A 12,132-nucleotide genomic window follows, 5' to 3' on the forward strand; every position below is an offset into this window, starting at 1 on the left:
ATCAAAATCAAATTGAAAAATTACAAAAATGTTTTCAATTTACGCCTATTTCAAATTCTTTCAATTTTACTTCTTGCATGGTGTTAGTTTTTGCTTGTTTTTCTTTATTTTTTTTAATTTTTAAAATTTAACAAATACATCATTCACTCAACAAATCATTACTTATTATCACTCAACAAATCATTACTTATTATCACTCAACAAATCATTACTCATTAATACTCGACAAATCATTACTCATAATTACCCAACAAATCATTACTTATTATCACTCAACAAATTATTACTCAACAAATTTTATTCCTTATGTAATGTTCAACATTCCAGTTAACAGTAATGTAGTATTGGATTATGTTTTCAAGAATTTATAGTTTAATAAATCTAAATATAATAATTTCTAAATCATCATTTCCTTCAAAATAACAATGATGACAATGTCATACTGTAATATTATCACCAATATGTGATATTGTAAATTGATAACTGATTACGAGGAAAAAAAATAATCAAAGCAAAAATTAGGATTAAAAAATGAATATGAATAGGAAAGATTTTAAAAATAAAAGAATATATGATTTGAAAAAAATTTTAATGAATGAATTTTTTTTTTTTCAGAAGTCAATTTTGGGCAATTATAATTTTAGCAGCAAAATGTTACGGTGAAATATTTGCAAATATGTGGTTTGGCCATTTATTGCTATCATTATTATTGGGAAAAAAAGAAATCTCATCGCTATTTTTCATTTATTTTTTGATGCCACTTTTTGCATATTTATTAAATCAAAAAATCCCAATGGTTAATTGATTTTTCAAATTAATTAATCGTATTTATCATATTAAGTATTTAATTAATTGATATGTTCCAACCATTTCGTTTTGTAATTATTACCATTTATCATTCCTTTTATTTCTTCCTATTCTTTACTCATTCTTTCAGTGGTATTATTACATTGTCATATTGTCGCATTCAAAAAGCATTACTTATTTATAAAAATGATTTAAGAAATTTTAATGATTTTTAGAAACTTTACAAAAAAAAAAATTTCCAGAAAAATCTTTACTTGAAAAAATATTGCTGCTATTTTAGAGTAAATTAAGCTTAGCAGAACGTCGTTGGCTTATTTTGGTATTTTCATTTTGGGTTGGTGCATCAACGCATTTCATTTTAATTAATTGGGATCTTGGTATATTTCCGCCACCACCGTTATATTCACCAACACTTGTAGCATTACTTTTTGAGGTAAGATAATCTTTAAAGAAAAAAAAATTTAAAAGAAGTTGAAAATTTAAATGTAAACGGTAAGAATTCATCAAAATTTAACAATCAAATATTTTCAGTTCCTTGGTCCAATGCTAGCTTATGATCGACCATTACTTCTTTTAAATACCATTGGTATTGCATCATGTGTGTGTTTCATGTATGCTTATATTTATGCTTGTTTCACTTTTACCTATTTTTATACCTCTCTGATAGCAATTGCATCGTCATTTTATAGTATGCAACAACATCTTGCTGATCCAAAATTAGGTTTCACTAATTCCTTCCTTCTTTTTTGATTTACAATTTACGCTTTATGCTTACAAGTTCTAATTTAAATTTTGTCACTTTTTTTTTGGATGATTCAATAATTCAGATTTAGAAATACAGACCACTTCTATTATTACTATATTACTACTACTACTATTACAATTACAATTAAAATTGGAATTGCAATTACAATTACAATTATAACAAAAAAATTAAAATTAGAATTACAATTACAATTACAATTACAATAAAAAAGTGCTACTTTTTTTTTTTGTTTTATGTCATGGTGATGTAAGTGAAGAACATGTTCTACTTCCAATTTATTCAATGTACAATCAGTTAGCGATAACACTCATATTTGGTCACTATGTCTGGGACCGTAATCCGAATGCGGTGAAACCGGATACGTTGGAAGAACGATATACATTACTGTTACGTCGACTACACTAGTAAATATAAGGTAGAAATGTGATACGGAGATAAGAGACGAAATTGCTTGTGAAATCCGTATTAATGTCCTAATCACTTATCAGTTTTTATTCTAAACACCGCGAAACACTAAAAACATTTCAACAGATTTTAACAGGTCATTTTAACAGGTCAAAAAAAAAAAATGAAAGAATAACCAGAAATTGGGAATTTCCAGAAAAAACTATTTTGCACACAAGAAGTGTGTCTTTTAAGAGCAATTCATTACTACATTATTAATTACCATAGTTACATTGTATCATCAGGTTCCCATATACATTCCCTTGCCACGGGGGAGAAGCTTGCGTGTCCTTATCAGGTTGCCAGCCATGCTGGTGGTGGGAAATGCTTCCGGTAGGGCCTCCCGTGCCAAACAGGTCTCAAGTGAAGGGCCATACAAAGTACGTTCACGGGCAAGATGGACTCATTAGCCTTCAGATAACCTAAGAGGCGTAGCCTTCAGATAACCTAAGAGGCGAATAACTCTGATCCCAATTCAGGCAAATGAAGCTTGTTTAGTCCTGAGTCCATCTCGCTTGGCCCATTTATCTCAGAAGATACTCTAACTAAACCTACATCTTGAGAACTTCGCTCCCACCAAGTTCGTTAGGCCCAGGTACTTTAGGAATAAAAAGTGGGATGGGGCATAGGAGATGTCGCTCGGGACTACCTCCGGAAATATCAGTCTTGCTCGGTTACAACTTGAAAGACCAGGCAGCTTTTTCCAAGAAAAGCACTGCTTGGTCCATATAAGGAAGGACCTATAAAAGGTGGCTTAACCAAAGCTCATCTCCATCTTCACCGGCTGGCTAACCGCGATCGACAGGGATCTTCTAATGAAGTCAAACAATGACAACAAGACAAAAGCATAACCTGTCTCCAAAGTTATTTTTACAAATTGACATTCACATGTTGGAACATCAGAATCATGTTTGATAAGGCGGATAGTGTACTTCCTCCTGAGTGTCATTTTGCTCTAATTGCCTGCAACTATCATAACCCAGCATCGACATTGCTACTCTCAGTGATGTTCATCTCCATGAGGATGGCAGCCTCACAGAACACGGTGCCGACTAGAATGTGACTCTATTGGCGGGCAAATACAAAATCGAAAATTAAAGTCACTTTTGTCACTTCATGATTAAAAACTTCATCGCCTTCAAACTTGAACATTTGTCGACAGGTCATTCCGACCGCATTATTTCGTTAGGCTTCCCATTACACAGCAAGTAACATGTTGTTCTCTTCAATTCGTATACCCCAACTCACCAAACTAATCCTACGGTAGAAAAGAAGTGTTATATCGACCCGCTCCACCTTACCCAAAAGGTTCCTGCAGATAATAAAATCATAATCTTTGGTGACTTCAGCGTCAGAGCAGAAAAGAACTCTGAAAACCGAAAAAGGAGTACATGGCAAGTATGATAACAAAAGGCTACTGTTAGAATTTTCCGCAGAACAGCAACTCACCATCATAAATATTATCTTTCAGCAGAGAGATAGTTTGAAGACAACCTGAATGTATTCTCGATACAAATATTGACACCTCGTCGACTATGTTTTAGTGCATCAGAGGAACGTTCAAATTCGTTACACGCATGTGATGCCTAATGTAGAATGTCAAACAGATCACCACCTTATACGATGCAAACTTAACTTCCCAAACCAGAAAGCGATTGAGTTCCAAGGAGGAGGCTTAAAGTCAACAATCTTCAAACTATTACAATGGAACACAGCTTCCAGGTAAAACTTCAAGCCAGGCTTGAAAACCACTTCACAGATTCCTTGCTTGAAGCGCTTTGGCAACACGTTAAATCTTCTCCAAAGGAAACAAAGATTGGTTTGATGAAATCCAAGAGATCCAGGAATTGTTGATAAAAAAGAGATCTGCTCATCAAGCACACCTCGCTCAGCTATCTTGCCATGTAAAAAAAACAGCCTTTCATTTGCATGTAGTAAGCTCCAGCAGAAACTTCAAGACACCCAGAACAAATGGTGGATCAATCTAGCAGAAAAGATTGAACTGTGCAGATTTAGGTGACACATAGAAGATTCTACGAGGTTCTGAAAGTCGTGTATAGACTTACACACCATGCTCAAAGTTCCCTACTCAGCGCAAATGGCCAAACGCAAAATGGCTCACTGACAAAACCTCCACCCTAAAACGATGGTATGAACATTTCAAAGCTTTCTTCAGTGTCAACCGTGTATTCCAAGACTCAGTAATCTTTTACACCACAACCAGTGAAAATCGAACTGGATATAACCCTGACTATAACAATGACTCTCAAGGCCATACAGCAGGTGAAAACTAGCAAGTTGGGATTGATGGTATCCCACTAAGGTCTAAAAGCATGGATGCCAAACACTCCATGCTAAGTTTCAAGCACCCATTGTGTGCAGTTAGGAAAAAAAATTACCATCAAATCTCCATGATGCAGATCTACACAAAAACAAAGGAGTAAAATTAGATTGCTCAAATCACCGAGGCATTACCATGCTCTCTATTGCTAGCAAAATCCTTGCAAGAATATGCTGAACAGATCGGTACCTGCTATCTCAGAAGTTCTACCTGAAATCCAATGTGCTTCAGAGCCAATAACAGTAGTACTGATATGGTGCTCCGACAACTTCAAAAAGCTCCAAAGACCCATGGTCAGCTCTAGATGAAGAAAACAGCATTTACATCCGACGTCATACCGACGGAAGTTTACTCAACTTGAAACGACTAAAAGTCCAAAACACCTGAAAAGAACTATAAAAGATTAGTGTCTATAAAGCTATTGTACTGTCTATCCTTTTATATGAATCTGAATCATGGGTCATCTGCCGCTACTACTTGCGACTTCTCGAACGCTTCCACCAGCATTGCCTCCGCTCAATCCTAAACATCCACTAGTCCGATTACGTCACTAATGTTACTGTTCTTATACAGGCAGGGGTCATCAGTACTGAGGCGTTACTGTTGAAAACGTTGTTGCGCATGCTTCCAGGATGGAGGATCACTGTCTTTCCCCAGATTTCGCTCTATGATGAACTGACCACTGGCTTCAAAAGAAGAGCCCTAAAGAGGAGACACAAGGGCGCCCTGAAGCAAAACTTCAGCCTCAGCCATACAGATCACCATCAATGGTCTACTCTCGCCTCGAATCGGGAGATGTGAAACGCTGCTCTTCCATAATTGCTTCCTTTGAGAAGCCACACAGAATCAACCTCGAGGACAAAAGATAACGCAAAATCCCGTATCCCGTCAATGCCGCCTAAGAAACTTTCTGCTAGCCTTTTGCAACCGAACTTATTGTGGACATTTTTAAGATACTACAGATGTTTATCCCGCATTAGTCTTCTTGGTCATCAGCGCACATGCGGAGGCAAAGGTATAGCACTTGATATATCTTCGTTCGTGAAATATAGCTATAGCGACAATCATCAGATACCGGTTGCTGTTTGCAGCATCGTAGAATGAGTCCTTTTTCTTTTCCGGTTTGTTTGGTGAATCGCAAAATTGATAGTTGATAGTTGTCACTTGGGCCACATGAGTACACTTCCAGAGCGACAATCATAAAGCACATTAAAGATGAGGAATGAAAGAAATACAGATCATAATACGTTGAATCATTACGATAGAATACTTTAAATTACCGTTAATTGAAAAAGAAAAACTAATATTATAAGAAAAATAAAAAGAATATCGAAGATTAGGAAAGAAGAAGACAAAGAAATGGTGAAAATTTCATTTCTTTAATGTTATGGTTATCAAGCTTTTCTTGCCCAGAAATCACAAGATTCAAAAATAATAAGTCCTGTTAAACTGAAAATAAACTTCACTCAAATCTTTCAATATATTAATTAAACTTAGAGTAGTAATGTAAAACAACTCAAACTTTTCAACGTATTAATTAAACTTAGAGTAATAATATAAAATAGCTTCCAGCTGTTTTCTACTCATCGCACCGCCGTATCCGCTCGCCATTTATTTCTCGCGAACCACCGATTGGAAATCATTGTTTTAATGAGTTGTTACTTCTCTTCGAATTGCTTCCTTTTTATATATCACTTCTGAATTCTTCAACAAAAATTAAACGCAAACTTCGTTTTATGACTTTCGTTTTTATTACTTCGATCAAGGAGATTTAGATAAGAGATTTAAAATGATCAGTATGCATCAAATTGTCAATGATGTGATACTTTGGCGGTATCGAAAATCTCTAATGAAATTAAGCGATTCTTTTTCTCTGAAATCATTTTTCCTTAAAAACTATTCAAATGTGCGATCGTAAATTTTTTTTCTTTCTAAATATGATTGTAATGCGCATTACTTTCTAAAACATAAGGAGAAGGATTAGTTGGCTAATTAGAATAATGTATATTTGAACGTATATTTGCAAAACAATCGCATAGAAAAATCTCTGAAAATAATTCATAGCTGACCCTTTTTAATATGATTAATTAAATCAATTCTGACCAATCGAATAATTCAAGTAAGCCAGATTTATTGTCAACCAAAAATTGACCAATCTTAAGAGTTTAATGGAGAGGAGATGGAATGTAAAAGAGAGAGAGGAATACAAGCTAACTTTTATTTCATCTCATCTTTCATTAAACCGAGACATTTAACTATATGGTCATTATGATGTATGCTAAAATGAGTGACCATTGAATAAATTTAGCAATGCTTTCTCTTATTCTTTCAAATATTTGTAAAAACTATCTAATTAAACTTCAAATCTATGGAAAATCCCTGTTACAAACATATATATCACAAAATGATGGCAATATAGTTGAAGCGAGAGTGCTAATGATTAATGTGGCCCCTGTTTCTTCCTAACAATGAAAATAAATCCAAGCGTTCTTTGCCGTGCTGTTTCATTGTTACATTCGATGGATTCTGAGGTAATTATGGAAATAATAAAAAAGGAACTTAACCTTGGTACTATCAAGGAATTAAGATTCAGATTCAGTGGCGGATGTATTAATAGAGCTAAAGCATACAGCACTGATAAATATGGTGATATTTTTGTGAAATTTAATGATAACGAAAAGGTTAGTATTTCAAACTTTACTGATTATTTTCATGTTTATTTTTTCTCCTAATTATCTCTATGATTATTTTACAATCAGTAGTTGTACAAAATAAAATGCTAATAGTTTCAGGAGATAGTTAACAAAATTTAACTTTTTTTTTTGGATTTTTGAATTATCAAACAACACCAATGATAAAGTTTTTGGTGATTTATAATGCTGAAGAGAATTTCATATGAAATCCTAAATTAGCAACTATTGTTTCCTTTATTTAATAATTGATTATTTCTTCACCTAATTATATCTTAACTACGCGTATACAAGTCTTTATAGCTATTATTATAATTTTGTTACGACATTTGTTTGTTTAAAATCAGGAAAAGTTAAGGAATAGAAATGTTCATATTTTAAAATTTATGATATGGAGCAAATTTTGCAGGCGCAGGAAATGTTTGATGGTGAATTTGCGAGTTTGCAAGCGTTGTTAGATACGAATACAATTAGAGTACCGAAACCAATCAAGGTAATAGTTACCGTCAAAAAAGAAAAAAAAAAGTGAAATCTGGAGTATACGCGTATTTACAAGTTCAAAAAGTTTTAATTTTAATGAAAATCAGTATTTCTGAGCTTTGTAATGAGTTGGAATTTTTTTTTTTTACTTCAGTATTATTTTTCCTGTTATTTGTTGGGTATGTATGGTGGTCTAGATTTTAGAATGCTTTGTATCAGTACCGCCAAGTTTAACACTTTACTGTTTTTTCGAATAATCAGTAATCTACAACTACTTTGTTTAACCAGTGGTTGAACTGATTTGGCGACTGGTTTGTTGCTCTCGAGGAATCATGAATAGGTTATTTTCGACATAACATAGCCGTTTTATTTTGCGTGATTAACCTTAATAAAATTCATGGTAGGATTAGAATTCGGACTAGGAATGTGTTGATTGGGCCATATTTTTTACTGTATGGCCACTATCATTAAGTCTTGATGCTAATTTTCAGAGATTTTCGGTAGGCGGTGAATGTTGCTTGGCAATGGAATTGTTGGATATGCATGGTCCATCAGATTTTGAGAAACTTGGTACCAGTATCGCCAAGTTTAGTATTTTCCTGTATTCCGGATAAACACTGTTCTTGCATAGCTTTACTAGTGAAACTGCTTTATTTTAAATAATTTAATCCATAAGATTTAAATTTGTGTAATAGAAAAGGAGCGTGCTTCATCACCCAATTTCGAATCACCGGAAACTCATAGTATTTAAGACTTTACCAACAATTAGGAAGAATTAATCAGGGAGAAAAAAAAGATTATCTCAGCTTCGTTTTCTGGGGAATGAGGCAACCTTCTGTCCTTTATTATACTGATCTAGATCATATTAATTTAGTAAGCATTTTCCATTATAAGATGAGAATTTTTTCGAACATAAAATTTTCTGTTCAAAATTGAAATGTTGCTTTTATGAATTCTACCAAAAAGAAGGATATCTTGGAAGGAATAAATACTCATTCGTGAAATATTTAGAGTTTCTATGGTAAATGGATAATTGAGATCATTGTGAGTGTCATTAAGAAAAACCGATGACAGATGATAAAGCGGAAAAGGCTTGATTACTAACAGTGATAATTCTAGATATTTATAGAGCTACTGATTAATATTTCAGATTACATTTACATAACAAATTCTTACTGGAAGCAAGTAAAGGTAGCCAGTCAACAATTGGCGGTGCTGATAAACATCCAAAACCAATTGAAAAATTTGGATTTGACATACTTACATATAGTGGGTATTGCCCGCTTATTAATGATTGGTCGGATGATTGGGTGGTAAGTTTTTTTCGTACATTTCTAGCATACATGAACCGCTTTCCTTCAAATAAATTTCAAAGAATGCCAATTGGAAGTATCAGACAATTCTTATGGTTGTTCAAAAGGAGGTGTTTGATAGGATAAAGTGTTAAATGACGAGGACTGTTTGTGATCACTTGGTGGATCATCTCATAAAACACTTTTGTATGAGAAAGTCTGATTAAACGTCAGACGTAGCTCGTACAAGGACTGCTGAGAAGGTAAATAAGAAGCCGATCTCATTCCATTTCAACTAATATATGTTATAGTTTCTGACTTTCACATTTTCAGGAATTTTATTCGCGAAATCGACTGAAAAAGGTTATTGATATCATTGTTGAGGTTAGTATTTCTGATCCCTCGATGATTTTCGCAATACTTTGTTACCTTTTTCTTAAGTTTAGAATTATAATTTTGATGCAGACGGAATTATTCTAGAAAACCGGTGATCGGGAATTGCTGACATTATGGCCAAAATTGGAACGAAAAATTCCGGAATATTTCAAGGATTGTGATATATATCCGTGCTTGTTACATGGTGATCTTTGGTCCGGTAACTATTCGTTCACCAAGGATGGGCCAGGTTGGGCCTGTTTCATAGACGATTCGTTTGACCTATTTAATAATGTAGTTTTCTGACCGTAGACAGGGCCATTCGTCTGTTTTGAAGAGATTGGTTCGGATTTAAAGAAACGAGGAGCAGCTTTTAAAATTTCTCAAAATTTTAGTAGTGTTCGATCCAGCATCCTTTTACGGACATAGCGAATATGAGTTCGGCATCTTGACTATGTTCGGTGGTTTCCCTCAAGCTTTTCACACAGCGTACCACAAAATGATACCGCAAACCACAGGATTCAACCAACGTGTGCTTCTTTATCAGCTTTTCCATCATTTGAATCATTGGTTGGTATCTTTCGATCCAATTTTCATCCCTTCTATGGGAAGGATGAAATCTGAACACCTCTCGTTGTTGTTAATTGTTAGAAAGTAAAATTTTGGTTAGACATATTTCAAAAACTCCAAACCAGGCCATAAATATATTTATCGTTTGTTAATACGAATCTTCAACAACCTTTACAAGCAAATGAAGTCAGAGGTTGAAACTACTCGAGTCTTCAACAATTGATCATTATATGGATGCTAGGAATGAAAAATTTGCTCCTAACATCCATACAGTGATCATTGTTGAAGAGAAAGAGAGAGAGGGCACTGAACATTCGGTCAGCTCTATTATTTCCGTTCTGGACAACAACGAAATATCAAATTTTTTATAAAATACAAGATCATTATCGATGAATTTAAACCTTTAATGTTTCCAGATTAAATTTTCTTTCGTCATTGAATCAGGTAGCTGATTCACAGTGGACCAACACTTTTATTAGAGATTTGAATATTCTATCAGTTAAAGAAGATTATGTGAATGATGTCGGATTATCGTTGGTCCGGATTAACAAAATGGCAATCATTTTATCAAGATTAGAAACGCTGTTGTTGATGCTGCTTGATTTTTTTGTTTTTTTTCACTTTTTTATCTTATCATTGATTTTTTTGCAGGAATCACTTTGGTACCGGGTATAAACAAGGTGCATTAAGCTTAATGCGAAACCTTTCATGAAAAGAATGAAACTGTAAAAAATACAAAAGCAATGAGATGTGTTTTTCCTTCATTTATAAAATCGTTTTAAGAAAATATTTTGCATAAATTCTGGTTGACTAATATTTAATCTTGTATAAAGATACTTTTGAATTGTTTGCTAATCTCACATTCTTAAAGTCACTTAATCAGACATAAAAGGAATTAGCAATGATACACTTTGCAGTTTTCATCGCAGGAAACGCTCATGAAATAGGAAAATGATTAATATTTTGTGATATCTTACCTTACGTTCTCTGTAAGCCTTTTAACTCTACATTAACTCATTAAAATCTAGGAAGTTATGTTTCTGTAGCGGATCTCATGAAGCTAGCTATACTGTAAATCTACCACTCGGAATCCTATCAAATTGACGGTGAATTACTCTCGTCTCAATTCGTGAACCAGGCAGAATTGATTTAAGCATACTGATTAATCTGTATGAAAAGGCAATTCCATATTCAAGACGAATTTCTGATTATCATCATTCATTGCTTAATTACTATCATTTATCTACCGTAAATATATTTTGAAAAGCAGAATCTTTTGAATTACAGAATTACAGAAATTACAGAAATCGAATTACAGAATCGTATCATTTGAATTGAATAAGATTTAAGGATTTAAGAAATTTAAGTATCTTTTTTGTAATGTGAAGATTTTATAATTTTTTGACTTCAATGATTATATAGTTCAATTAATTTCAATTTCAGATTTTCATTTCAAATTTCAAATTTTTCCTTCATCTTAACTTTAATGTGAAAAAATGAAATGAGAAAGAAGAGTAAGATGGAAGGAAATATTGAAGAGAAGAGGAGGAGAGAAAAGAAGAAAGGAAGAAAAAGAAGCATTAGAATCAATTTGTATGAGAAACGATTTAAGTAAGCTAGAAATGTAGTGATTGCGACTCTGTCATATGTCAACTATCCCATTCTATAACATTCTATTCTTATTTTATTTCATTCAAATTAAATTCCAATTTAAATATCGATTAAGAACAATTGAAAACTGTATTGTAATTCCAATATTTCAACCTTTTTGCATTATTTCATTTTCATCATTTATAAGTAATGAATTATCGAAAAGTATCTAAACAAATACTTTAATAAAATAAAATTGACTTATATATTGGTTCCATTTTTCATCATTCATTCAGTCTAGCTTATAAGCCTTCCTGCTTATATGCTATTAGCATACAAGTCCATTTATCGATCATTTTTCATCTGTCATCTGTCCTTTTATTTTCTTTCTTTCTTTTTCATTCTTCCTTCATTTCTAGCTTGTTTACTTGAATAATAGCAAATAAGATAAGATACGAATAAGTTTTAAGATAATGAAAGAGAAAAACTCTTTGAAATCTTATACATGAATGATTTACTAGTGAAGTGGAATGTGATTGATTGTCACAAAAGTTTATCACAATGTTATTTGTTTCACAAACTTCTTCATATATTAGAAAAAGGGGGGTTGACAATTAAAAATCGATTTTTCTCAACTTTAAAATTTCTCAGATTTTTAAATTATTTTTCCCCAAATATCTTAAAGTGTATATATATATATATATATATATATATATATATATATATATATATATATATATATATATATATATATATATATATATATATATATATATA

General features: G+C 32.8%; 4 protein-coding genes across 4 annotated transcripts; 3 read left to right on the forward strand and 1 right to left on the reverse strand.

Moving 5' to 3' along the window:
- Positions 1-1,087: 1,087 nt before the first annotated feature.
- LOAG_08638 (hypothetical protein) lies at positions 1,088-1,978 on the forward strand (the record flags this gene model as incomplete). The annotated part of the gene is made up of 3 exons (XM_003144168.2): positions 1,088-1,240; positions 1,339-1,528; positions 1,830-1,978. Coding segments are annotated over 3 exons (492 nt in total), but the record flags the coding sequence as incomplete, so codon positions are not given.
- A 333-nt stretch (positions 1,979-2,311) lies between these two features.
- LOAG_08639 (hypothetical protein) lies at positions 2,312-2,966 on the reverse strand (the record flags this gene model as incomplete). The annotated part of the gene is made up of 2 exons (XM_003144169.1): positions 2,312-2,439; positions 2,777-2,966. The coding sequence occupies 2 exons, from the start codon at positions 2,964-2,966 to the stop codon at positions 2,312-2,314; spliced, it is 318 nt and encodes a 105-aa protein (XP_003144217.1).
- A 633-nt stretch (positions 2,967-3,599) lies between these two features.
- LOAG_08640 (hypothetical protein) lies at positions 3,600-5,462 on the forward strand (the record flags this gene model as incomplete). Its single annotated transcript, XM_003144170.1, has 4 exons — positions 3,600-3,739; positions 4,194-4,300; positions 4,990-5,128; positions 5,216-5,462. The coding sequence occupies 4 exons, from the start codon at positions 3,600-3,602 to the stop codon at positions 5,460-5,462; spliced, it is 633 nt and encodes a 210-aa protein (XP_003144218.1).
- Positions 5,463-6,826: 1,364 nt separating this feature from the next.
- Positions 6,827-10,477, forward strand: LOAG_08641 (hypothetical protein; the record flags this gene model as incomplete). The annotated part of the gene is made up of 8 exons (XM_003144171.1): positions 6,827-7,039; positions 7,458-7,541; positions 8,020-8,114; positions 8,679-8,841; positions 9,154-9,204; positions 9,301-9,445; positions 9,591-9,765; positions 10,417-10,477. The coding sequence occupies 8 exons, from the start codon at positions 6,827-6,829 to the stop codon at positions 10,475-10,477; spliced, it is 987 nt and encodes a 328-aa protein (XP_003144219.1).
- Between the last annotated feature and the right edge of the window lie 1,655 nt (positions 10,478-12,132).

This window comes from Loa loa, assembly GCF_000183805.2.
Source record: "Loa loa unplaced genomic scaffold supercont3.399, whole genome shotgun sequence".
Lineage (NCBI taxonomy): Eukaryota > Metazoa > Nematoda > Chromadorea > Rhabditida > Onchocercidae > Loa > Loa loa.